At 49.9% G+C, this 26,102-nt stretch overlaps 1 protein-coding gene across 3 annotated transcripts; it reads left to right on the top strand.

Moving 5' to 3' along the window:
• LOC120405648 (growth-regulated alpha protein-like) lies at positions 1 to 21,599 on the top strand. 3 transcript variants are annotated; one of them, XM_039539314.1, is made up of 4 exons: positions 1 to 310; positions 926 to 1,052; positions 1,151 to 1,234; positions 2,555 to 2,706. In XM_039539314.1, the coding sequence occupies exons 1-4, from the start codon at positions 229 to 231 to the stop codon at positions 2,574 to 2,576; spliced, it is 315 nt and encodes a 104-aa protein (XP_039395248.1). In that variant the 5' UTR covers positions 1 to 228; the 3' UTR covers positions 2,577 to 2,706. The 3 variants fall into 3 exon arrangements, with proteins under 3 accessions (XP_039395248.1, XP_039395249.1, XP_039395250.1); XM_039539315.1 differs by lacking the exons at positions 926 to 1,052; positions 1,151 to 1,234; positions 2,555 to 2,706 and adding exons at positions 20,007 to 20,133; positions 20,233 to 20,316; positions 21,068 to 21,599 and having other exon boundaries at positions 14 to 310; XM_039539316.1 differs by lacking the exons at positions 1 to 310; positions 926 to 1,052; positions 1,151 to 1,234; positions 2,555 to 2,706 and adding exons at positions 19,580 to 19,693; positions 20,007 to 20,133; positions 20,233 to 20,316; positions 21,068 to 21,599.
• The last annotated feature ends 4,503 nt before the right edge of the window (positions 21,600 to 26,102 follow it).

Raw genomic sequence — 26,102 nt, 5'->3', positions numbered from 1 at the left:
GACTGCGCCTGACCCATCCACGGCCCATGTGAGCCGCGGGATGGGGAATGGGAACTCCCCGCCCCGCCTCCCGTCCCGTCCCGGGGTGAGTGAGCCCCGCACCACGGGATGGGGATCCCCTGCGGGTGCCTGACCCAGCGGCCATAAAAGCGGCCGCGGGGCGCTGCGGTGGCTCAGAGCTGAGCCGAGCCCAGATCCCAGCACCAGCCTCCGCCGCCAGCCCGGACCATGAGCCGCCCGCGGAGCTTCGCCCCCGGCAGCGCCCTGCTGCTGCTGCTGCTGCTAGCGGCCTGCGCCGCGCTGTGCCGGGGTAAGGGGCTCGCTGCGCTGGGGGGCCCCGGGACCGGGCGGGGGGAGTCTCGCTTCCCACTGGGGCTTGGAAGGACGGATCGGACCCAGGTGTCCGAGAGCCGCTGGATGCGGGGAGTCCCGGGGGGATGGATGGGACCCAGGTGTCCGAGAGCCGCTGGATGCGGGGAGTCCCGGGGGGGATGGATGGGACCCAGGTGTCCGAGAGCCGGCCGGATGCGGAGAGTCCGGGGGGGGATGGATGGGACCCAGGTGTCCGAGAGCCGGCCGGATGCGGGGAGTCCCGGGGGGGATGGATGAGACCCAGGGGTCCGAGAGCCGGCCGGATGCGGGGAGTCCCTGGGGGAGTGGATGGGACCCAGGTGTCCGAGAGCCGGCCGGATGCGGGGAGTCCCAGGGGCGGGGGTGGATGGGACCCAGGTGTCCGAGAGCCGGCCGGATGCGGGGAGTCCCGGGGGGGGGGGTGGATGGGACCCAGGTGTCCGAGAGCCGGCCGGATGCGGGGAGTGCCCGGGCCCGGGGGCATGGACCGGACCTAGGGTGTGTCCCGGGCCGCCCCCCTGCAGAGGATCTGGCCGCCGGCAGGAGCTGAGTCTTTCTCCCCCTCCCCGGGCAGGTGCCCCCATGGCCGGCGAGCTGCGGTGCCACTGCCTGCAGACCGAGGCCGGGGTGATCCCCCCCAAGCGCATCGCCCACGTGGAGCTGATCCCCGAGGGGCCCCACTGCGGGGTGCCAGAAGTCATGTAAGTGTCGGGGCCCTGCTGCCCCCCCCCAGCCTGCGCCTCTCTCCCCGCCCGGCCAGCCCCGCGCTCACCCCGCTCTCCCCTCTGCCTCCCCGCAGAGCCACCAGGAAGCACGGCAACAAAGTCTGTCTGGATCCCACCGCGCCCTGGGTCCAGCTGATCGTCACCAAGATCCTGAACAGGTACCTGCCTGGGGGTGCTCCGGGTGCTCCCAGCAGGAGCCAGCTCTAATCTGGGCGCTGCCGGGTGTCGCAGGGGGTGTATCGATGTAATGAGCCGCCCCCGGGGGGGGGGGAGGAAGGAAAATGGGACTTGGTTACAGCAAAAACAAACCCAAATCCCAGGCTTGGCTTCCTCATTGAGTTCATAACCCAACCCGGTGCACTGGCTGGAAGCGGGACTGGGCAGGCCGAAGACTGTTCTTTACAGAAATGTTTCCCCTCCATTTAATAGACTGTTTGTCATCATTCAGAAATTGTCCTGCGAATTGATTCAAGCATCAGCACAGGTTAATAGTCAAAGCCTATTAAAAGGGGAGCTGGATTCACCCTAGGACTGTGCATGAGATTTCCAGCCTTTAAAAGTGGTGTGATGAGCGTGCAACTTGGTATTGGCTACCCCAGGTGCTCCAAAGCCATGATATAGACACGCACGATTTTTCTCCACCCCTGGGCTGGCTGAAAAATATTAACAACATTTACAAAGCAATAGAAAGAAAAGTAAAAGCCTTACAAAGCCGCATGCAAATCAGGGCTTACTATTAATTTTCAGATATCTGATTTCTTGTGTGACTTCTTGTGATTAAAGAGCCCATTCCAGCAACCTGGTGCTGGACCCAGTTCTGCAAACACTTACACCTCTATCTTCGTTACTAGCTTAATGAATAAAACTACAGGCATATTAGTCTGTGCATTGTAGAACTGGGTCCTAGATTGCTTTCTTTGATGCTACACTAACCCTATGTATTTCTGTTCTGTTCCAACACAAATGAAGGTAGTTTTAATGATGATTAGCATATCTCTATTGGTAGAAATTCATTTCCTAAAATTGACCTTATGTCTCTTGTAAATATAAAAAGCAAAACAAAACCAAATAACCTTTTAGTATCCAAGTGACTTGTCATCCATTCCCATTGGGTCCAGATTCTGCCACTCTTACTCATCCTGAGTAGTATCTCATTCCCCCAGAAGTATCACTGAAGTCAGCTACAACTGGTTCGTGTTACCTATTTCCCTTTGTCAGTCTGGCTGAGACAACCTTTACCAAATAACGGACCCTATGACTTCAAGGGAGAAAGCCTGGCTCAAAACACTCATTGTTCAAAGCAATATATAGCTGAGGGTTGTCAGTTATTTTGGAGTTCTCTGTTCACTTTTCAAAATACTAAGTGCTGAGATAACGCCGTTCATGGCAAAACTATTTCCCTTTAAAGCCAGTCTGGGTCTTATCACATTGCCTGGGTGCATAAGTGCTGATTTTAGCTCATTTCATTTTCCTTTCAGTACAACATCGAAAAAATCATGAAGAAAACCTCTGGATTTGCCTGCCAAGAAAATGGCATTTTGTGAGCCAGGGACTGCAAGAAAATAATTGTATCTGTGAGACACACTGAATTTGTGCTCCTCCTATTTATTAAATATTCGTTTGTAATACAGCAAGATTTTACTGTATTTATTTAAATATTACAGCATGCTTTGTAATTAAGGTGGCTACGTTAACTCCTCACTAAGAGGAAACAGAATCAGAAAGTAGGATTCATTGTGTGCTAGTAGCAAGCGCTTTTACAAGCAGTCCTTTTGTGGACCACTTCAGAAGATGATCTTACGGACATTCTCATCTCAACACTCTGATGATGTCCACTCTTTGGTTGTCTTTCTGCACACCATCAGGAAGAGCTCTGGACCACGGAAAAGAGTTTAGGAACCACTGTATTCACGTATTTCATGAAGGCATCCACTGTCTCCTGTGTAATACATGACAGCCCAGTGTTCAAAAGTAAGAGATGGATTTTTGTTTAGATTTTCATTTTTTTGATATAGCAGCCAAGGGAAGACTTTGCATAGCTAATCCCCCAAACATCTGATCAGTTCTGACTCCTGACTGTGATGGGAAAAAGCTTTCCTAGCTAATGTAGCAGTGCTTCTCAAACTGGGGGTCCTGACCCAAAAGTGGGGGTCGCGAGCCTATTGTAGGGGGGGTTGTGAGATCATAACAATGTCACTGGGGAAAAGAGGAGCTGGGGGGAGGGGGAGGTACAGCAGCCATTGCTCTCTGGCTGCCCAGCTCTGAAGGCAGCGCCAGCAGCAGCAGCACAGAAGTAAGGGTGTCAGTACCACACGGTGGCACTGCCTCCAGGGCTGGGCACCCAGCCAGCAGCTGCTAGTCACCCTGCTCGGAAGGCAGCACTGCCCCAGCAGCAGAGCAGCCTGAAGGGTGGCAATAGCATGAGTATACTGTACATACCCATGGGCACAATTTGCTATCACTTTTTCTGGGAGGTCGTCACAGCCCGAAATATTTTCCAAGAGGGGCCCAGCAAAAAGAAAAGTTTGAGAGCCCCTGTAATATAGGAAAACTGTGAGAGAGGAGAAACTTCATCCAGACTCCGGTGGGTGTTGGACAGAGCCCACAGTGAACCCAGCAGTTGTTCTTTCCATCAGCTTCAAATTCACCCTCCCCAAGAGAAAAGCTCGTGTACTGAACTTGGTCATACAAGTGTCTATTGCTTTTGTCTAATCTCCAATGCTCAAATCTTAAGGGAGCTGGTGTATATTGCTCCCTGCAACCTTAGACGTGTTACGTCATTTAGGTACGGCACAATGTCCATTTGTCTATGAAAAATGCTGTGCTGCTGATGAATGGTTCACTTATTATGCACCGAATTCTGTCTTTGGATTCCATGTGCACAATTTCCCCTGTCTTTGTTCATGTTTCTGCCCGGCAGAAAATCTACACTGAAATGAAGTGGAATCTAAACTAATATTATCAAGGCCAGCTGTTGCAATCCTTACTAGTCAAAACTGACATGGAGACGAGTAAGGGCTTTAGGATTTGGCCACAAATGACGAATCAGATCCTTTTCTCCATGAGGACATAGTCATTAGGACTGTGACGCTGGAAAGCCAAGTGTCGGCTCCAGCCAGGGCCGAGTCAGCTGAGAACTGACAAACGCAGATGGAAGCCAGACCAATAAGTTAAATGTATAAGAATGGTATAAATGCATTGTTTCATGTACATGAAAATATTTGGTATTAAAACTTCATGAAAACCAATGGGATGCTACTTGCGTTATTTTCACTTCGGTGTATCCTGTTATACTGGAATGGCAAACATGTACATTGTATATCTCCCCTTTCTAATTAAAAAACCCATCACATGAGAAAAAAACCTTGTGGAATGCAAATGAAGAACTTTAATAGGAAAGTGCCAATTCTCGCACGTTTCAAAGCACGTGGTCATTGTGCGTGATCAGAGATCAAAGACTAAATGCGCTCCTCTCTCTCTGCCAGCAAAGAAAGAGCCCATGTGGCTGGCCAAACTGTCTGTTTGTTTTGCTGTGAGAAGAAGCTATAAGTACAGACACAAAAGGAAAAGTTCTTCCTCTCTGGACTGTTTGTATTGTAATAGGGCAGAACAGCTGAACGAGAAGATGGAGATCCCCAGAGTTATCCTGGGTAGCCCCAAAAGACTTCTGAGAAAATGGCAGAACACAACATCTCTGCTCCCATTTGAAATTATAGCCTGTGACTCACCCGTACATATATTTGTACCTGCTTTAACCTCTCAATAACTCTCATCACCCTTTAGTTAACTTCCTACAGAATTAGCTCCCTGCATTGGCTTTGGTGTGAGACTAGGATGCAACTCGAGCTGGATGAGTGACTGATCTCTTGGGACTGGTGTTATCTGAAATATTTTGTGATTTTGGGTGTAAGTGACCATTGATCACACAGCACGGCTTGCCTGGGTAGCAAGACAGACACTTCAATGAGGAGACTGTCTGTGACTCCATTCTAAGGCTGCTGTGGTACTTTGGGAGTTCACATTTGTTACTGGGTTAGGGGAACCTAATTATAGAACATATCACCAGGCTGGGGTGTCTGCCCTGCTTTTGCCAAGCTGCCCTGAGGCAGGCACTCGCGGTTCTGAGTCACTCCAGACACCATGACAAGGACGTCAGATGGTACAATTAAAAAAAACAACAGTAGAATTTGAATGGACATAATGCCATTTCTGAATCTCCTCTTCATCCTGCCCTTGAATTCTTGCCTCCTTATATCACCTGATTTCCATCTGCAAACTCTGTAGGGCAAGGCCCCCATGTTGCACACATTTTGTATTGTGTCTTGCATTTTAAGCACTAGACTATAACAGCGATGCTTACAAACTATGGAAGAAATCTATTCACCTTCTAAGAAGAATTCACCAAGTCAGATAATTTGCTCCCCTTTAAAAATTGCACCAGAGCATAAATATAACAAAAGATTGTTCCAGGCATGTTCTGGGGATTAAATGGACCTTTTGATTCTGGAATTTCCATTGTATGCGCCTAATAGGTTTATTTAGTTTTTTTTAAATAAATAAATGTTTTCTAAAATGTACCTGGCCTTTATTTCCATTCATTAGCATATATTACAAAGCTTGGTCTTAAATTATGCATGTAATTAAATCCTGTGAATTTGCCCAAGGGCTCAGCTACACTGTCTAAATTTGCACCGGGATGGAGTTATGGGCCGGAGTGTTTAGACTGAACCTTGTATCAGCTCACTGGGAATTCTGCACTCAGTGGTGGCTCGGTTGGGCTCTATGTTGCTTAAGTTCCATTTCAAGTGAAACAAAATGACTTGGGCAGTTGATACTTAGCAGCAGCTAAATTCTTAGGAATATTCACCCCCTCGGGAAGACAAATTTGGTTATACGCATCAAAAAGAAATAACCTTCTGTCTCTGAAATAAATATTAAAAGTATCGTTTGTAACCGCTCCATCTCAAAACATGTCCCCAGATTAAATTATGAGTTAGCACAACGATTTATCTTCTATGGAATGGGGAAAAAAGAGGATTCTTGCATAAGTCAAAATAATTTCCAGCTCAAATCCTGATTGGATGAGCCTTTTCTTTAGAGAAGTAGGGGAAGGCAATTACAAGGTAGCGCCTCACTGAACAGATCACCTACATTGGAAAGGCACAGAGGAAGCCTGGGTCTGGTCCTATTCAGTGGAGAGAGGGAGATAAAGGCCTGGGAAAGCCTAAACCAAGGAAATTTAAGGTGAGTGAAACCACAGGTGGTCTAAGTGTGCTCTCAGTTTCACCAGTGGGGTACATCAAAGGGAGTGGAGTTCAGAAGTGAGATCAGGATCAGATCCCCGCTGTCTCAGAAGGCCCGGAAACTCACCTGCAATTCCAACTCTCCCACCTACGCCCCTGCTTCCGTTCTCTCTGACGCAAACACTTCTAATGCTGCACCCAGATCAGCAGAGCAATACTTTCCCTCCCTGAGCTACAAATATTTTTTTCTCTTAATGAGTCTGACTCCTCCATATAAGCGAGGTTGTTAACAGAACTGGCTTTGGCCAGATCCAATCTGAATAAAGGAGGGGCAAACTCTGCTTACGCATCTCAGCCCTGGCATGCAACACACCTGCTCTTCAGGCTGACTCTCTCCTGAGCAAACCACCAGTTGTGCCAAATTACAGGGTGGTTTCATAAAGTGGGTCAAGCAGCCTCCCAGGGCTTCTGACTTGAGGGGGTTGTTTTGCATTATGTAAAGTTCAATCGTTTTAGAATCCAATTAGCAGTGCCCATGGGATTGTCTCCTGAATCATTTGTTCATACACTCAGGGCAACCAGACATTGGACGCTCCCAACAGGAACTGTGGCCTATAGACAAGCTCTTCTAGCAGTCTGTGTTCATTACATCACTGGTTGGCAATGCCACGGTGTTCACTGTTCCGCTGTACTGTACATAGGTTTTTGACGCTAATGAATTAGGGGAACAGATTACGTAAAATCTTTGGAGCAGTGATTGTCTTCTTGTTGTGGGTTTATACACGACCTGGCACAATGGGGTGCTGGTCCAGGATTGGGGTTCCTAGGCATTACCTCAATACAAATAATTAATATTTTTAGAAATCAATTTTATACAGTTGATTGTGTATGTCCACACTAAGCGCATTAAGTTGGCGGAGTGCGTCCTCACTACCATGGCTAACATTGACTTATGAAGCGGTGCACTCTGGGTAGCTATCCCACAGTTCCCGCAGTCTCCGCCACCCACTGGAATTCTGGGTTAAGCTCTCAATGCCTGATGGGGCAAAAACATTGTTGTGGGTGGTTTTGGGTACATTTAGTCAGTCGCCCCTCCCTCCATGAAAGCAATGGCAGATAATTGTTTTGTGCCTTTTTTCCTGGGTTACCCGTGCAGATGCCATACCATGGCAAGCATGGAGCCCGCTCAGCTCACTGTCACTGCTGCTGTTGTGGGCATGTCTACTGTGGGGGCTGCTGTGATCCAAGTAGCCAATGCAATCACTGATGCCCTGTTATCAAGGGTAGTGACTCTGGGAAATGTGCGGGCCTTCTTAGATTATAGGTGCATCATATTCCTGTCCTTCGTCGCTGGTGAGGAGGTCTTGCAGCCGTACATTCCAGTCTGCTCGGCGCTGTAACACGCCATAGCACTTCTGTGGTTGACACATGTAACAGGTCCAGGGCTCTTGCTCTTTTGCCTTGGCCAAGGTACCTTGCCCTATCCGGACCTCCAAGCATTCGACACAGAAGCACCTTCAGCAGCTGGCATTGCTACACAGCAGCAGCTCCTTGGCTTCGCAGCAGACGGTGAAGTAGGACTGCTAACTGTCCTCGTTGGACATGTAGCTTGGTCGGGGGTTCTGGGAAAGTCTTCCCTGGCCGGCTCGTAGCAACCTCCAGGGCATGGTGTACGGCTCCACCGCTTCCGCCACAACTCTGCTCTCCTGCAACTCTGCTCTCCTGCTCCCCAGCGACAAGCTTGGGGGATCCGTTCAGGTCCTCCTGGGTGCTGATGGCAGCAGATGGTGCAGTAGATCTGCTAACCGTCCTTGTGCACTGCTTCTGCTACAACTCTGCTCTCCTGCTCCCCAGCGAACAGCTCAGGGGATCCATTCATGAAGCCTGGACAGTAGTAAGGAGCAATTCAACTATAGGCTGAGCAAGTGCAGAATGGTGGTAGAATGTGCCTTTGGAGGTTTAAAAGCTCGCTGGCGCTGTTGGTCAGACCTCAGCGCAACCAACATTCCCATTGTTATTGCTGCTTGCTGTGTGCTCCATAATACCTGTGAGAGTAAGGGGGAGACATTTATGGTGGGTGGAAGGTTAAGCCAAATCACCTGGCGGCTGATTTTGAGCAGCCAGACACTAAGGCGATTAGAAGAGCACAGCAAGGCGCGCTGCACATCAGAGAGACTGTGAAAACCAGTTTCATGACTGGCCAGGCTTCGGTGTGACAGTTGTGTATGTTTCTCCTTGATCCAAACCTGCCCCCTTTGTTGATTTTAATTCACTGTAAGCCAACCACCCTCCCCCCTTTGAAATAAAGTAACTAGTGTTTTGAAACCAAGGATTCTTTCTTTATTAATTTAAAAAAATGAGATAACGGATAACATGGATAATATGGAACATGGGCAGGAGGGTAGACGGTTAGACAGTGGATGCAGCGGGGGTCTGTGCTCTTGTTGGTTTTCCTGCAGCTCCAACAGATGCTTCATCATGTCCATTTGCTCCCCCATTAACCTCAGCATCGTGTCCTGCCTCTGCTCTTCGCACTCACTTAATTCTTTCCTGGCCTCTGCCACTGAAGGCCTCCATGCATTAAGCTGAGCCCTATCAGTGCGGGAGGGCTGCATGAGCTTGGAAAACATGTCATCACGGTTTTTTCACCTTCTAATCTGCGATAATCTCAAGGATGCAGATGATAGGGTCTATGATTCCGGGGGGACTGCATGGTCACCTGTACTGCTGAGCTCGCCACGCTGACCAAACAGGAAATGAAATTCAAAAGTTCCTGGGGCTTTTTCTGTGTACCTGGCTAGTGCTTCGGAGTTCAAAGTGCTGTCCAGAGCAGTCACAATGGAGCACTCTGGGAAAGCTTCTGGAGGCCAATACCATTGATTTGCATCCACGCTACCCCAAATTCGACCCAGCAAGGTCAGTTTTAGCGCTACTCCCCTCGTTGGGGAGGAGTACAGAAGTTGATTTTAAGAGCCCTTTAGGTTGACAGAACGGGGTTGGTTGTGTGGACGCAGTCATTTTTAAATCGACCTAACATGGCTAAATTCGACCTAACCCCGTAGTGTAGACCAGGGCTAAGACCCTCAGTGAAAGCAGTGGTGTAACCACCGCAAGGGAGAGAACATAATAGAGGGGGCTGCAATAAGCTGTGTGGCTGCAAACAACAGACTTTGCCGGCATCAGCTAAACGACACACACGCCGTATCCCAGACTGAAGCCAGGAACTTTGACTTCAGCACCACAAAGCCCCTGCCTCTGGTAGCTAAAGAAGAGTGTTGGTCACCTGTGGTGTTCATCCTATGGATTAGCATTCTAGGGTTGCAGTCACGAGCAAGTGACATAGTTACACTCACTTGAGCAGGTCTGACATACAGATGGCATCAATACACACACACACTTAGCCAATGAAATTGCAGAAATTAAAAGGGCACCTGATAGCCTCTTGGTGCCTAGATCACAAAGACCACCAGCAATATTGACTGTATCTGCAATAAAACTGAGGCTGGACTAGTCATGGAGACTGTCCTCTCATCCCTAGAGATGGTCTTTTGAGATCAGCAAAAGGAGAAGTGTGCAGAAGCTGACCTGATCACTGGATAAAGAGAGGGCTTGGGGCTACTGGGCTAGCCATCCAGTTTTTAGATGTTTGAGTAAATTTGGGAATAGACGGTTATGACAAATCGTGGCTTTTTGCTCTGTCTCCAGAGCCTGGGATGGCAGCTCTGTTAATGGTGGATAGGCCAGGATGAAAGCTTCCGACCGAGGCTGAAGTGCAGTGGCTGAGGAGATCTCTAGGAATAGAAGACTGGAGTAGATGCCTATTCACTAGGCTGTTGGTGTTGCCATTCAGCGCCACACCTGAAAAAAATAGAGCACTTTGGGCAAACTCTGCTGCCAACTGAAGTCAATGCTGGGTGCTGAGTGCTCACTCAGCCATTTTGAAAACCAAGTTACTGAATACAGGCAACTAAATATGTATTTAGGATCATAATTTTAGGCACCGTTAAAAAAATCCATGGCCTGTATTCAAAGAGCTATGGCCACCTTTTCAACGGAGTTCATCACACGACAGCTCCTATTTGGAAAGTCTGGGCTCTCCCCTTGTGTTTAAAGTGCCCATTCTCCAGTAGCTCTGTGGATCCATGGAGGGCAGAACTCTTTTGGAAATCTGACCATCTAAGTGGGAGCTGAGCAGTTTTGAAAATCCAGCCCAACGCTGCTTTTGGCTGTATTCTTCTAAGGATACCCAAAGTGTCCACTACAACGGCATTCACTTACTGGGAGCAGGGACAGGCCCTACCTTGTCCTGTGTCAAGGACGAACAAAGTTTGCACAGTCGCTTTCTGATGCCCTAAAAAAACCCAAGAAGAATGTCTTCATTCCCCATCCAGAGTGTGACAGCGACATGAAACAAATTTCTGGGAAGTGGAAAATGTGGCTCGCACATTTATCCTTCGATTACAACATTCATTTTGTGTCCTCTCTGTGTCATCATTTTGAGCAGTTGGCATGCTACCCCCCTACGAAGACGCATGCTTGTGCAGTTACTCCTGTTCCTGTGGTCTTCCCTGTTTCAGACACTTCAGCGTGTCCGAGCATGAAATCTGATCCATTGACCTTTGCTGTGCCAATTTTACCGATACAATAGATTAACGTATTCACTGCTGCTCACTGCTTTAATAGGCACTGAACCACTCAGTCACTCTCATATTTCACCATCCCCTGGCTGTGTAACCACGCATATGCATACGTTGAGGCTTCTAATTATATAGTGGAAGAGTCTAGCCATGAGCTAATCCCAGTTTTGGAATCTAGATGTTGTGCAGATAATTTTCTAGTGTCATGCAGCTCTCACCCTGGAAGGAGTTCACTCTTTCAGGATGAGCACTCAGATGTGGTTTCTATTTAACTTTGTGGACAGTGTCTAACCCGAGGCGTGAACCTGTGTTACCTTGAGATGAGTTAGTCTCAAATGATTTGAAGGTTCCTTATCTGAAAACTCTTATTATTAATTATTAATTATTAATCATTAGTATTATTATCATTGCGGTAGCACTTTGAAACCATAGTCAAGGGCCCCATTATGGTAGGTGCCATGGAAACATGGAGTAAATAATAAAAAGACCACCTTTCTGGCACCACAGAGCCCTCATGGGTTGGAATTCAGGCCCTCAGTCAACGAGAGTTTTGCCATTTGCTTTAGTAGGGCAAAATTTCACCCCCTGGTGTGTAATGAAAATATACACAAATGCCTTTGGAGTAGAAAACCCACAAGATCAGACAATAAATAAATGTAGGTGTCCATCATAAAAAAATGTTGTTGGTTCCTTTCGGATCCTGTTCCCCAATTCGTAGTGAAGATTGTCTCCTCTTTCCACCCCTCTGGCCCCAGGACTGATCCTTTGCTAGGGCATGCAGAGGGGCCGTGACAGTCAGCTGTGAAGTGGACGGGTAACAAGAAGACCCTGTCTGCGTTAAGTAGGGTGTCTTGCCATGTAGGAGCAGCACCACCCAGGGTATTTCATGAGGCTCCGGGAAGAGCTCCTCACCTTGCTCTGTTCTCAGGCAGCACAAAAAGCAGCACACAGTTAACAGGAAAGCGATGCCTGTGCAGAACTCTTGTGTGATGGGGAAAGAACACATAATTGTGGGTGGATGGCAGGGAGGTGCTGGGAGCAGGTTAGTAGCACAAATGAGAAGGGTTGGGAGAACCAAGGCAGAGTGGACTGGAGGAGAGAACAAGCCTGGCCTGGGAGAAGTTGACGGAGGACCCAGCTAGGGACGATCAGAGATGGGGAAATGGGCAGAAGGTGGTGAGAAGCAGATATGGAGAGTGTGGAGACCAACGGGGATGAGAAAGGGGCAGGCAGGGCAGGGATGATGTGTGTGAGACAGAACAGCAAGGGCAAGGGAAGCAGAGGAGGGGAAAAGGAAGAATGAAGAGAAAACAGGGAAAGAGGAGGAGACAGAATCAAACAAGCTTCACAGCCAGGCAAGAGGTGAGTTCCCTCTAGAACAGGCCTGCACAACTCGTAAAGCGGCGAGGGCCACATTACTCCAAAGAAAACAGCTGAGGGCCGAACCCTCCCGGCCCCGTGGAAACAACCCCCCCCCCAGCACCTCCTGGCCTCCTGCCCCAGCAACGCCCAGCCCTGTGGAAACAAATCCTCCTTCCCCAGTGCCCCAAATTAGCTGTGGGCCAACAAGGAAGGTTGGGGGTAGGGAGGTGATACTTTATTTTAAATCAACCAGGGGCTTCCAGCTGAAGAGGTGGCTGGGAGTCCTCAGGGGCAAATTAAAGAGCCCGGGGCTCCGGCGGCTGGGGGAACCCAGAGCTGTGTGGGGCTGCGGCAGGGATTTAAAGGGCTCAAAGCTCCTGCCACTGACGGGAGCTCCAGCCCTTTAAATCCTGGCCCCCCACCCGGCCGCTGGAGCCCTGGCTGTGATTTAAAGGGCTCTGGGCTGCCCGTGGCTGGGATTCAAAGGGCTCTGGGCTGCCTGAAGCCGCGGGGAGCCCTGAGCCCTTTAAATCCCAGCTGCGGCCGGGATTGAAAGGGCTCTGGTCTGCCCACAGAGCATGTGCGGGGGATTTAGAATCCCTCTGCGGACCGTATGTTGTGCAGGCCTGCTCTAGAAGAACTTATACAAGTTTCAGAGCTGGAGAAGCACCGGGGGGCTCAGCCACCTCAGCTAAAGAAAGCTGGACATGGGGTGGGAAGACAAAGGAGACACACATGAGGGAGGGGATGTGGAGAGATCTCCTTTCTCTTGGCATGGAGAGATTCCTTTATCCAAACCCAACTTCTGTGCTTGGCTTGGCTTTCCTTCCCCACCCCCATTCCCTCACCTACTGCATTTGGAGAAGCTGCCTCATCTCTGCCTGCCTACAACTCCCTGGCAGGCTTCAGGCGCTCAGCCTCCTTTTGGCTGCCAGCCATGCTGGGTAGTTGTGTAACGTGACTATTGCTGGCTCTGGCTCCAGGGGAATGTGCTCACTTTATTTTCTGAGCTGTGGTTAAATAATTGGTGTTTTCTTGGTGGCTAACTGCTCTGGATTCTGTGGTTACACACCATGATCGGACTTACTTGGAGTGATCTAGTTACTATTATTAGCTTGTTTCTTCCCTCCTTTCCTTTTCTCACCACTGGAATCATTTCGGCGTGTCTCCCACAAGGACGTTACGTTTGTTGCTTTGGGTTGGTTCACCACCTAGCTGTGAAACTGGGATGCCTTCTCCTCGGTTCGGTATGTTTGGGGGAGGACACAAAGCACAGGGCCTGCTCCTGTTCTGCCCAATCAGTGGGCCACACGTCCTCCTCCAAAGGGATGTCTGTGTTAAGTAGGATGTCTTGCCATGTAGGAGCAGCACCGCCCAGGGTATCTCATGAGGCTCTGGGGAAGAGCTCCTCACCTTGCTCTGCTATCAGGCTGCAAAATCACCTTATGCGCGATGCTGTTGGTATCCGGACTCCAGCCCATCTGGCTTAGTGTAGAGAACAGAGCTGTGGAGCCCTATCCCCAGACACTGCATCACTCCACTGTCCTGACTCTAAGATGAGCGATTTTGGGACTGTGCTCTAGAATCCCGTCGTACTTTTTTATACAAGGGATGGCACACGCCTGTCCTCACTAGCCAGGGAGAAGATATCAGGACCTTGCCAGCAACAATTCTTTTGAACGCCTCACAAGTGCTAAGCACATTCATGTTTTGGCCAGAACTGGACAAAACGTGGTGAACAGATCTTTAAAAAAAAAAAAAAAAGCGCCCCAACCTTTTCATCTCCAGCATCAGCTCCTTCATAGCACAAGCCTCATTGAAGAACATTATGCAGACACCTCTGCTTCCACTGACAGCTCCTTTAAAGCCTGCAGCGTAATCTCAGGCCTTTTTCTAATACCATTTCAAAACACCAGTAGACCGTGCGCGCTGTATTTGGCTCATGGGGACAGAGAGGATGACGCTTATCATCAGACATTTCCTGTCTTGCTATTTCTAAATGGTTTCCACTGGGCCTGATTTTGACCCCATTGTGATGTGGGCCCGATGTGAAGGGCATTGAGCTCTGTTGCCCAAGTCTTGACCCCGATGCCAGGGCTGAGAAGCCGGGTGGATGTGCAGCCATGAAGGAAGAATTCTTCTCCCAGGCCAGCTGTGCTACCCAAACCCAGTGCCTGGAATATCCTCCGCAGCTCCTTTGCACTCTCTTCTGCAGGGATGGAGAAGGATCCATATAATAATGGATCCTTGGCCTCTGCCCATCACCCTGCCTGGCCACGCCTTCCCATCACCTGTGCTGCAACTCATGCCCAGGTGAGAATACTCTGGTTTGCACACTCAGGCTCCCCCATCACATGGCAGAACCACATCAGTAATTCTGCCTGGCAAGTCTCCACGCCTGTGAAGGAACAGGGCTGGGATTCACCTTCAGAGCTTTTCTCAAAGTATTCCTGTTTCTAGTCCTGACTGCATCTTTCACGTGCCGGTGTTACCGTATGGTGATTTTGTTATAGATCCCCACTGTGCCTGATCCACAGAGGATATGAGTCTGTTATTGCCTCCACTAGAGAACCTGGCTCTGAGGTGACAACCACCATCTTGGCTGACAAAACTGGTGTTGGACCTGGGATCTTCAGAGCTAAAAGCCATGAGCTACTGAGCCCCCTAGCTAGGCCTGTAACAGACTCCTATCCTATGTAGAAGGGGCACGGCCGGGGGGGGGGGGACCTGTAACACACACTCCCTAGTGGATTACACAAGCCCTACTAGTGTAAACATCCCCACATTGCAAATTCTTCTTTGCACATCAGCAAAATCTGCAATCTTATTGCTCCAACAGTCACGGAAATTTCTCTGTCATTCAGTATGCGGAAGGTGTTTTTACAAGGCCTCAAAACTAGTTCAGGGCAGATTTAACTTTCAGGCCAAGATTCAGGTCAATTCTTGGGCAAGTTAAACACTTTGGTCACAGGGTTAAGACATTCTGACACGTCACAATTGTCCTTCTGCCTTGCATTACGGCAAATGGGTTTAGTTAGTTACAACACAGGAAAGTGAACTGGAAGTGACTGAGGAAATAGGCTCCTACTCCCTGAATAATATTGCTGAAGTTACATGTTTGTTGACAAGTCATGTTTATTGATCAAGGAGATCTTCCTTCTAGATGTCATTAAGCAATTCCCAAGGGTGTCTTTTAGCTCCTTCATGCAATGGGTTTACCTCATTCCTGGAGGATGCCTGAAACTCAACTTCATCTTTAAAAAATAAATGTATCTTAAACAGAAGCTCTGATGAACTAATGCTGTATCATATTGGAATTCACCAAAAGGCAAGATAGTGACACATTTTTTTTCAGGGTGATTCTTCAAGTAAGTAAGTGTCGGTTGACATAGTAGGAATGATTTTTCCTTTAAAAATGCACTCACATATTTTGTCCCACATGGGATAGGAACTGTCTAGCAAGGACTGTAACACATGTCAAAAGAGGTCTTGCCAACTTTCCATTCAGCTGCATGAGACTTTACAAAACTGTTGTTGGAAATACAGTTATTCCATTAAAAGCCGAAGTCCCATACTGCGCTCTGGCTTCACTAGGGAATATCCAATTGTCCAAGATTTGGAAGTAGCATGGGTATTTTCTTAAAAGTGACAGAAAGTTTCATAATTCCAAGTAAAATTAGATTTTACTACACGTGGCTTGGTTATGGTTTTGCTTGAACTTAAAGAACATTTTTTCATATTACTAGAGTTCTCAGCTACTCTTTTATCAAAAAATATATCACTTGCTAAATGCAGGCAATAAATAGTTTTGCTTGATGATATCTGTGATTTCAGATTTTAACAAACTATTGCACACATTTGACAAGGTGGCAGAAAATTGATTGTACTTAAGAAAATACTGCTGAAGATTTCTGTGTGAAACCAGTGGAATTGGAGGTACCTAAAAGAGGTACTTATACTCCCCAGAGAACTTGTTACTGCTGTACGCTTTGCATGTCTATTATTAATTTATGACATACTTGTGTCACTAGACCTGCTATGGGACAAAAACTGCTGCTTACAGGATTTCCAGTTCTGTTCCTGCTACAGGGCATAAATCATTCTATATGCCAAAATTCCCCCTCTGTAAGAAACATATAAGAAAGTGGGCTACCCTGCTCTACCAGCTGTGATTACTGTTGCCAGAACAGGCCCAAAATGTGTCATTCAAAAATTTTCATGAAATAAACTAAAAATAAAACCTGCTCCATTTAAACATCAATAGTTTCTTATTCTTTGTCCACCTAAAGCACCAACTGAGGTCAATGGTGAAATCCTGACACTACTGATTTCAAGGACACCGGGATTTTGCCCACTGGCCCATTCTGCTGCTACTGAACCCAAAGTGAGATTTGCTGTTAATTTCAATTGGACCTGGATTGAGTCCCAGAACAGACCTGCTATTGATTTGTTATTTTGAAATGGGAGAAAAGATGGTCACACAGCCTCTTTGCTGCATGAAGAAAATTAAATTGAAAATGTTACCAAAGGAACAAACTTGACACACGTTGCCAGATATTATAAACTGGGTTGGCAGAAAGACCCACACAATTCCCAGAATTGCTCTAGCTTTGGAAGATGCAGCATTCCTGGGGATTTTCAGTGCACAGCTACTTGTGTGTAAAACTGTTCCCCGCAGTTTGGAATGTGTTGTCATTTTCAGGTGTTTCTGTAATTTGCCCATAAGGTTGCAGAGCAAAAACCGTTTAGGGCTGCCATAGCTGTCATCTGAGATAGACATCTAACTCCCTGCTCAACTACATTTTAGGCATTAGTGTAATCTAAATAAATAATAATGTTATGTCAATGACATGGGGTGAATGATTTCTCCCTCCTACTATGTGCTTTCAGTCATTTGCAATAATGGAGACATGGAGTTTTAGCTTCGATAGAGAACAGTGAAATCTGAGCTCCTCATCAGACGAGGAGGAAGACGACCCCTGGATTAATTTAACAGCTAACTGTGCTTGCTGTGCCAATAAGTACATGACCTCCCAAATGTCACTATACTGTTTACATTCTTAGCTTCCCCTTTCTGTAAAAATTTTGCAATTATGGAGAGCGTGAGTCTGCAGATGTAAAAATCCCTGCAGAGTCATCTTAAAATACAGGGCCCATACTGCTTCCTATCAAATCATGCTGATGGTGCAGACTGATTGTGCGAATGCTGCCGTTGAGTGTTAGAATAAGTGAACTAATTTCATAGAGGGAGCGTTAGAGGCCTAATAAAAAGCTATGCCACCGAATGGAGCAGCAATGGGCACTAAGATCCCAGGAACTAGCCAGGGCTGCCCAGAGGATTCAGGGGGCCTGGGATCTTCGGCCACATGAAGCCCCCACCACTGAATTGCCACCGAAGACCCAGCACTTCGGCGGCGGGTCACGAGGTGGAAGGACCCCCGCCGCGGGTCTTTGGAGCACTTCAGCAGTGGGTCCCGGGGTGGAAGGAGCCCCCCGCCGCGGGTCTTCGGAGCACTTCGGCAGTGGGTCCCGGGGTGGAAGGAGCCCCCCGCCGTGGGTCTTCGGGGCACTTCGGTGGTGGGTCACGAGGTGGAAGGAGCCCCCGCCACCGAATTGCCACCAAAGACCTGGAGCAGAAGAAGCTCCGTGGGGCCTGGGCCCCGCGAGAGTTTTCCGGGGCCACCGGAGCAAGTGAAGGACCCCGCTCTGGGGCCCCAAAAAACTCTCATGGGGGGCCCTGTGGGGCCCGGGGCCTGGGGCAAATTGCCCCACTTGCCCCCTCCCCCTCCGGGTGGCTCTGGTACATTAAACACGAGAGACAAATCTGCCCCCCGCTACACCTGTTCACCCAGACCCGCTTCTGTAACCAAGGGCAGAATTTGATACATGGCGTCATCACCTTTAGCTGATGCATCCAGGCCAAACCCTTCGTGCACTGTGCGGGTCTGCCCCTGCCCTCACTACACAAGGGGCACAGGGTCTGCCCCCGGCACTGCCCGGCAGCCTACTTGGTTGTAATTACATATTGATCCAGGAGTAAAATGACTTGAGTAGGAGGAAATACTTCTCCCAAGTGAGCCCAGAGCTCTCCTCACCCCCACCAGATCACTGCTACTCCGCTCGGGGCTGATACCGATTTTGGAATTGAAGGAGTTCGAAGGACACAAACTCCAGCAGGATTCTGGGCTCAACTATGTCGTCATGCCCCCCCCCCAAGCTGAGCAATCACAGGACTGTGCATATTTCAGACCCCCCAGGTTGGTGGCTGCGCCCAGTTCCCCCCCCCCCCCCCGGGCGATTCACTGGCTAGGACGGGGGTGGCCGAACTGTCTGACCCTTCGAGCCACATGTGACAAGCTTCAGAAGTTCCAGAGCCGGTGGCACCTGCCGGGGTTCAGCTCAGCGCTTCAGTCTTGGGGCCCGTCCTGCCCTGGTGAAGCCCCCAAACCGCCTCCCCGCTGGGCACAAGCCAGAGGTGATGGGGGCACACGGGGGTCACATGCCCCCCCCCAGACTTTTGCCCGGGTTTGCTGGCCCTGCTCGGTCACATGGTGCCACCAGGCTCCCTCCCGTCAGGGCAGCTGCTGGAAGCGGCAAGCCGGGAGCTGCGGCCTGGGAAGAGGCAGCAGGAGCAGCTGGGAGCTGCAGGGACCCGCTGCCTTTGCTGCTGCCGCTCCGCGTGGAGCTAAAGCGGCGCCCGGTCCCCGCAGCTTCCCGCTGCTCGCCACTGGCAGCGAACGCCTGGGAGCGGCGGGGAGCGGCCCCGAGCCCGGGTAAGGCGGCAGCGGAGCCCGGGGGGCAGGACTCCCGCTGCCGGGATGGGGACAAACCTGTCAATTGCCCCGGCCCCCAGCGGGCCCCGGTTCTCGCTGCCAGCAGCCCCTGGCCCACCCCCCCGCAGGGAACTGGGGGGTGTCAGCCCCTGGGGCCCCCCCGGGCTACGAGACCACGTGAAGCTGAGACCCACCAGCGGCCTCCTCCCCCGGCTCCGCGCGCTGCGCTCGGCCGGCCCGTGGGCCCCGGCGGGCGCCGCGCTCCTGCGGCGGGGCGCGGCCCGGCTGAGCTGCAGCGGGAGCCGGGAGCTGCGGCCGCTGCGCTCCGGGCGCCCTGGCGGCGCCGGGCGGGATTTCCTGGCGCGGCTCCCAGCTGAAGCGGGTTTCTCCGGCCGCTCCGCCCCCTCTGCCCCGGGGATTTCCCGGCCGGGTCTCGCGGGGATAAAAGCGGCCGCGGGGCGCTGCGGTGGCTCAAAGCTGAGCTCAGCCCAGATCCCAGCACCAGCCTCCGCCGCCAGCCCGGACCATGAGCCGCCCCGAGAGCTTCGCCCCCAGCAGCGCCCTGCTGCTGCTGCTAGCGGCCTGCGCCGCGCTGTGCCGGGGTGAGGGGCTCGCTGCGCCGGGGGGGCCGGGACCGGGCTGGGGGAGTCTCGCTTCCCACTGGGGCTTGGAAGGACCGATCGGACCCAGGTGTCCGAGAGCCGCGGGGGTGGAGGGGACCCAGGTGTCCGAGATCCGGCCGGATGCGGGGAGTCCAGGGGGGATGGATGGGACCCAGGTGTCCGAGAGCCGGCCGGATGCGGGGAGTGCCCGGGCCGGGGGCATGGACCGGACCTAGGGTGTGTCCCGGGCCGCCCCCCTGCAGAGAATCTGGCCGCCGGCAGGAGCTGAGTCTTTCTCCCCCTCCCCGGGCAGGTGCCCCCATGGCCGGCGAGCTGCGGTGCCAGTGCCTGCAGACCGAGGCCGCGATGATCCAGCTCAAGCGCATCGCCCACGTGGAGCTGATCCCCGAGGGGCCCCACTGCGGGGTGCCAGAAGTCATGTAAGTGTCGGGGCCCTGCTGCCCCCCCCCCCAGCCTGCACCGCCCTCCTCACCCTGCCAGCCCCGCGCTCACCCGCTCTCCCCTCTGCCTCCCCGCAGAGCCACCACGAAGCACGGCAACAAAGTCTGTCTGGATCCCACCGCGCGCTGGGTCCGGCTGATCGTCACCAAGATCCTGAACAGGTACCTGCCTGGGGGTGTCGCTCTCCCTGTTGTGCCAGCGGCCGGTGTCTCGCGGGTGCAGCTCTAGTGCCGTTGTGCCGTGTCAGGGGAGCATGGGCAGCAGACTCGTGGGAAGCAGGTGCCCGTGTTGCAGGGACAAGGGGCGAGATGGGCCACTGAGTCTTAACCAGTTTCAGAGTAGCAGCCCTGTTAGTCTGTACCCCCAAAAAGAACAGGAGTGCGCGGCACCTTAGAGACTAACAAATGTATTTCTCCTGTGTGCCTGTTCCATGCTGTGCATCCGAAGAAGTGAGCTGTAGCCCAGGAAAGCTCATGCTGAAATAAATGTGTTAGTCGCTAAGGTGCCACAAGGACTCCTGTTCTTTTTGAGTCTTAACCAGTGGATACTGCTCATTACAAACCGCAGCCCGAGCTGGCCCCATCAGTCCAGCTCCAGTCCAGTAGGGGGAGAAACCAAGCCCAGGGGTCATGTAGGAAAACGAGTTTAAAGAAGTGTCTGTGCTCTTCGCCATGACCCCGGGCTGCTACCTGGGGCTGGCGGGGTCCCTGGCACTAAACGCCATTGATGGGCTGGATCAGCACTGCCCCTGTTCCCCGGGACACACACAGCTCCCAGGGGGGCAGCCGGAGGCGAGTGCACAGGGAATGCAGGCGGGGGGCCTGTGGAGGGGAAAGGCACCAGCAGAAATGAGTCCAGGTGAGGTCTTTCCGGATGTCACTTCTAACCTGTGTTCTGTTGTGACTGTTGCAGTAAATCTACCAAGCTGTGAGGGGAGCAGAGGAAATGAACAAGCCACTATAACAGAAACTACCTGTTTGTACACTGGGAAACCAGTGTGAGAGAGCATGGGAACCTGAGGCTGGACAGCTCGCCATGCTGAACTCTTCTTTTGAGGGTCTGAGAGACCAGCCTGCTCCATTCAACTGCAACCTGTTCCACTGAGTTATTGCAACCTGTGCTTATTTGTGTATTTATTAATACATCTCTGTAGAGCTCTGCACAGCTAGGTATTGTGTCAAGCCCTTTAGATCTTCCTGATCACCTGAAGGGATAATGCTGCAGCAGTGGCTCAAGAAATGGCTTGTTGTTAATCTAGTGCACATTCCCAATAGCCCATCCCCCTCAGCTCCTCTGAGCAGCTCGAGATGGACAGTACGGTGAAGCTGTGCCTTTCACACTGTGGCTGTGCAGGATGCCTGCTGGCTTGTGAACAGGGGCGGCTCTAGCTTTTTGGCCGCCCCAAGCAGTCATGCGCGGAAGGCGCCCCGGAGCCGCGGGAGCAGCGGACCTCCCGCGGGCATGACTGCAGAGGGACCGCTGGTCCCGCGTGGCTCGGCTGGACCTCCCGCAGCTGCGGGCGGCTCGCGGGTCCGGCGGCTCCGCTTGAGCTGCCGCAGTCATGCCTGCGGGAGGTCCAGCCGAGCCGTGGGACGAGCACCCCCTCCGCAGTCATGCCTGCGGCAGGTCCAGTAGTCCCGGGGCTCCGGTGGACCTCCCGCAGGCATGACTGCGGCAGGACTGTCGCTAATATAGAACTAAACTATTGTTGTATGTAAAGTAAATAAGGTTTTTTAAATGTTTAAGAAGCTTCATTTAAAATTAAATTCAAATGCAGAGCCCCTCCGACCCAGCCCGCTGCCCCCCACGGACGCAGAGGATGCCCCCTAGATGTTGCCGCCCTAGGCACCAGCTTGTTTTGCTGGTGCCTAGAGCCGCCCCTGCTTGTGAATAACCAGAGCTTCAGATTCTGGAGCTGCCAAGCATTTAGCCTCTGAGCCCACAAATATGGAGGATTCCAAAATGAAATCCAATTAGAACAAGCACAGTAACTTGCTACAGTCCTGAAATGTGCTGCCAAGGCACATGTCCCTCGGACACACAGTCATTTGCTTGGTTGGGTGAAACAGCTGCTAGTCTGTTTTCCTTTAATAGAAAAGCAATCTTTATGAGAATGTGGCTTCCAGTCACTAGCTGAAGTTTCTGCAAACTTTTTAGGGTTGTTTTGATGTGTTAACTTATTTCTATGCAATTTAAATATTTGGTATTTATGCTGAAGGTTTAAGAACAGTAAGGTTCTGAAGACCCTTGGACATTTTATGTCTGCATTGTATGACATACTGTCATGTTCTGTGTAGAAGTGGTATTACAAATTGTACTGTACTAAAATGCAGTAATTGTGAGACTGGCGGGAGTTACACATGAAATAAATATTTTCTGATTAAAAGTGGTTGAGTCGTCAACTCAGTGAAGTGCTCATGTCCATGTATCTGTCCCAGTGGAACCCTGGGAAAAGTGTGGTATGGGTGGGAATTGGTATAGGATACACCCCTGCCTTCAAGCTTCATCTCTTTCCCTATTTTATTTAATGTTTGTCTGCATTTAACAGACTCTTGGGTCCAGAGTTGCAATATTTAAACTCCTCATCTGCAGACCTCATTGTGAAGGGAAATTCAGCCTCAGAAAGTGGTTTGTGGCTATGAAAGCTGCAAGGACTTGCACATTTGCTTAACTTGCTATGAGACTACTCATGTGTTTAAAGCACTCTGCGAGACCAAGCACACAATGATTCTTTGCTGTTATAGGAAACAAGACAGCTCCAAGGAAAAAGAGCATAGAAGACGCTTGCTTTATATATAAGTAATTTTCAGGGCATGTGCATGATCTCGCTGTTAAGCATCCCCACTCTCTGCCTTTTTTTTTTTAAACTGTAGACATTTGTAAAAGCACAGTGTCCCTTTATCTGGTTCAATCCTAACTGTGTTTCATGGAGGATATTCCCAGAAGGAAGTGTTAGACCCATAGGCACAGACTCACGCCATCGTCCATGGACATATAATTGAGTGGGTGAAAGATCAACTGCTGCTTCCTTATGGAATTTGGGAAGCTTGCTGCGTTGTTATATTAGACAGCCGGTGCGATGGTGGGGTATCGAGCCTCACAACCTGACCCACACAGGACCTGACTACAAGTCCGAGGTTTGGATTGGTCTGAACATGCCAACCTGAGATTTTTCAGGCTCAGGACATGCGGGCCACCTGCCAGTGCTGAATTTTGGCCAGTGCTGCGTCCCAGCACCTCTAGGTTTGACAGTTCATAGCCCCAGCACCTCTGGGTTTGCTGTGTCAGTTATTAAAGTAAAAAAAAAAATTGCTGGAGCCCGGGTACCTTTTTCCTTACAAATTAAGTACTGCCACCGCCTTGCTGCACTGGGCACTCAGCTGTGAGTGCCTCTCACTTTGCAGCCCCACCAGCGCAGTGCGGCGACTGCCAGCAAGAGTGGGGCCCACAGTTTGGGCTGGTCTCCCTGCCTTGCAAATCAGCACCAGTGAACCCTTAAAACCACACTCCACAGTCATGTAATCTAGGCTACCACCTACAGGCCAGTTACCCTCCTGGAGTTCCTTTGTCATTACTCCTCTGTGTCCCTACCCTGGAGAGCGACTCTACCTCGGCACGATCACCCAACTTCTCAGACTCAGAGAGGAAAAATTCTAACTGCTGGTGGAGGCTTTATTCCAATGACCTCCACTAGCTTTTCTGTATGTGACATATTTTTAGGATCCACTACTGTAACATAAGAACGGCCATACCGAGTCAGACCAAAGTTCCATCTAGCCCAGTATCCTGTCTTCTGACAGTGGCTAATGCCAGGTGCCACAAAAGGAATGAACAGAACAGGTAAATCACCAAGTGATCCATCCTCTGTTGCCCATTCCCAGCTTCTGGCAAACAGAGGCCAAGGACACCATCCCTGCCCATCCTGGCTAATAGCCATTGATGGACCTATCCTCCAGGAACTTATCTAGTTTTTTCTTGAACCCTGTTATAGTCTTGGCCTTCACAATATCCTCTGGCAAAGAGTTCCACAGGTTGACTGTGCATTGTGTGAAAATATACTTCCTTTTGTTTGTTTTAAACCTGCTGCCTATTAATTTCATTTGATGACCCCTCCTTCTTGTGCTATGAGAAGGAGTAAATAACACTTGCTTATTTACTATCTCCACACCAGTCATGATTTCATAGACCTGTATCATAGCCCCCCCCACAGTCATCTCTTTTTTAAGATGCAAAGGCCCAGTCTTATTCATCTCTCCTCAGTTGGAAGCTGTTCCATACCCCTAATCATTTTTGTTGCCCTTTTCTGAACCTATTCCAAATCTAATATACGCTTTTTGAGATGAGGCGAACACATCTGCAAGCAATATTCAAGATCTTGGCATACCATGGATTTATATAGAGGCAACATGATATTTTCTGTCTTATTATCTATCCCTTTCTTAATTATTCCCAACATTTTGTTCGCTTTTTTGACTGCAGCTGCACAATGAGTGGATATTTTCAGAGAACTATCCACTAGGACTCCAAGATCTCTCTTGAGTGGTAACAGCTAATTTAGGCCCCATCATTTTATGTTTTCCAATATGTATTACTTTGCATTTATCAACATTGAAATTCATCAGCCATTTTGTTGCCCAATCATTAGGTTTGAGAGATCCTTTTGTAGTTCTTCACAGTCTGCCTGGGACTTCACTGCCTTGAGTAGTTTTGTATCATCTGCAAATTTTGTCACCTCACAGTTTACTCCTTTTTCCAGATCATGTTTGGATATGTTCAATAGGACTGGTCTCAGTACAGACCCCTGGGGGACACCACTATTTACCTCTCTCCATTCTGAAAACGGATAATTTATTCCTACCCTTTGTTTCCTATCTTTTAACAAGTTATCAGTCCATGAGGGAATCTTCCCTCTTATCCCATGAGAGCTTACTTTGCTTAAGAGCTGTTGGTGAGGGACCTTGTCAAAGGCTTTCTGAAAATTTAGGAGCTTTCAAAGGTTAGAAGGAAATGCTGCCCCCCTGAGAGAAGAGGGCATCAATGACATAGGGGTTCTGTTTCTAGTCCTGAAGGGTAAAATGCTTGTTGTACTTTGACCCTGAACAAGCTCTGGGTTCTAACCCTGGCTCTGGCCTGATGGGTGAGCACCAGCAAGTCTGTGCCTCCTTTGACAAAGTTGATGAAAAACCCAAAACAAGAGCTAGGGAGTATTAATACTAATCCTCCTGTTACTATGAAGATGTCATGGCCATACAAAGACTTGTCCAGGTTTAACTTGACACACTGAGTAGTTCCATTGAGTCCACTGGGATTAGTCACAGTGCAGAAGATTAAGTCTTTGCAGAATTACAGTCTTAGTTTAGTAATCTGGTGATTGAACCATGCCATTGAATTTAGTTTTTCATTTAAATTCCCACAACTCATGTATGTCTTATTTTAGGTGAGCTTTGCTTCTTACTGCACCACTGTAAAGGAAAATAGGTAATTTGGTGCAGAAGAGAACAGTAAATTAAGGGCTTTAAACCCCTCTATTTCACTGCTTTGACATAGCCCCATATTTGTCAGAAATCTCAGGTCTTGGGTAACAATTCTATGTGCTATTTATTCCACAATAAATATGTAGGCAAAGCCACATTGTGATGCTGTTGAACACACACAGAAAAAAGGAGACAAAAACACCACATTACTGGTGGGCAAACACTTTCCACAAAGCGATCACTCCACAGCTGACCTCTCAGTCCTCAGCCTCAAAGGAAACCTGCACAACACTTTCAAAAGATGAGCCTGGGCAGCTACATTCATCAGTTCACTAGACACGAAAAATCACAGTCTTGATAAAGACATTGTTTTAGTACAATAATTTGCCTTTTTTATGCCCCGTGGTTCTTTACAATATTCTTTACCCTTTGTTTCCTATCTTTTAACAAGTTATCAGTCCATGAGGGAATCT

The sequence above is a fragment of the Mauremys reevesii genome, linkage group 5 (genome assembly GCF_016161935.1).
Source record: "Mauremys reevesii isolate NIE-2019 linkage group 5, ASM1616193v1, whole genome shotgun sequence".
Taxonomy (NCBI): Eukaryota; Metazoa; Chordata; order Testudines; family Geoemydidae; genus Mauremys; species Mauremys reevesii.
Note: the sequence above shows the minus strand (reverse complement) of the source record. Positions and strands in the feature narration are given on the sequence as shown.

What these genes read in the sequence shown, in the direction of transcription:
- LOC120405648 (XM_039539314.1), top strand. Translation starts at nt 229, where the DNA reads ATGAGCCGCCCGCGGAGCTTCGCCCCCGGCAGCGCCCTGCTGCTGCTG. An exon ending in CTGCGCCGCGCTGTGCCGGG is followed by an intron (nt 311 to 925) that starts GTAAGGGGCTCG and finishes CTCCCCGGGCAG; the next exon opens with GTGCCCCCATGGCCGGCGAG. An exon ending in TGCGGGGTGCCAGAAGTCAT is followed by an intron (nt 1,053 to 1,150) that starts GTAAGTGTCGGG and finishes GCCTCCCCGCAG; the next exon opens with AGCCACCAGGAAGCACGGCA.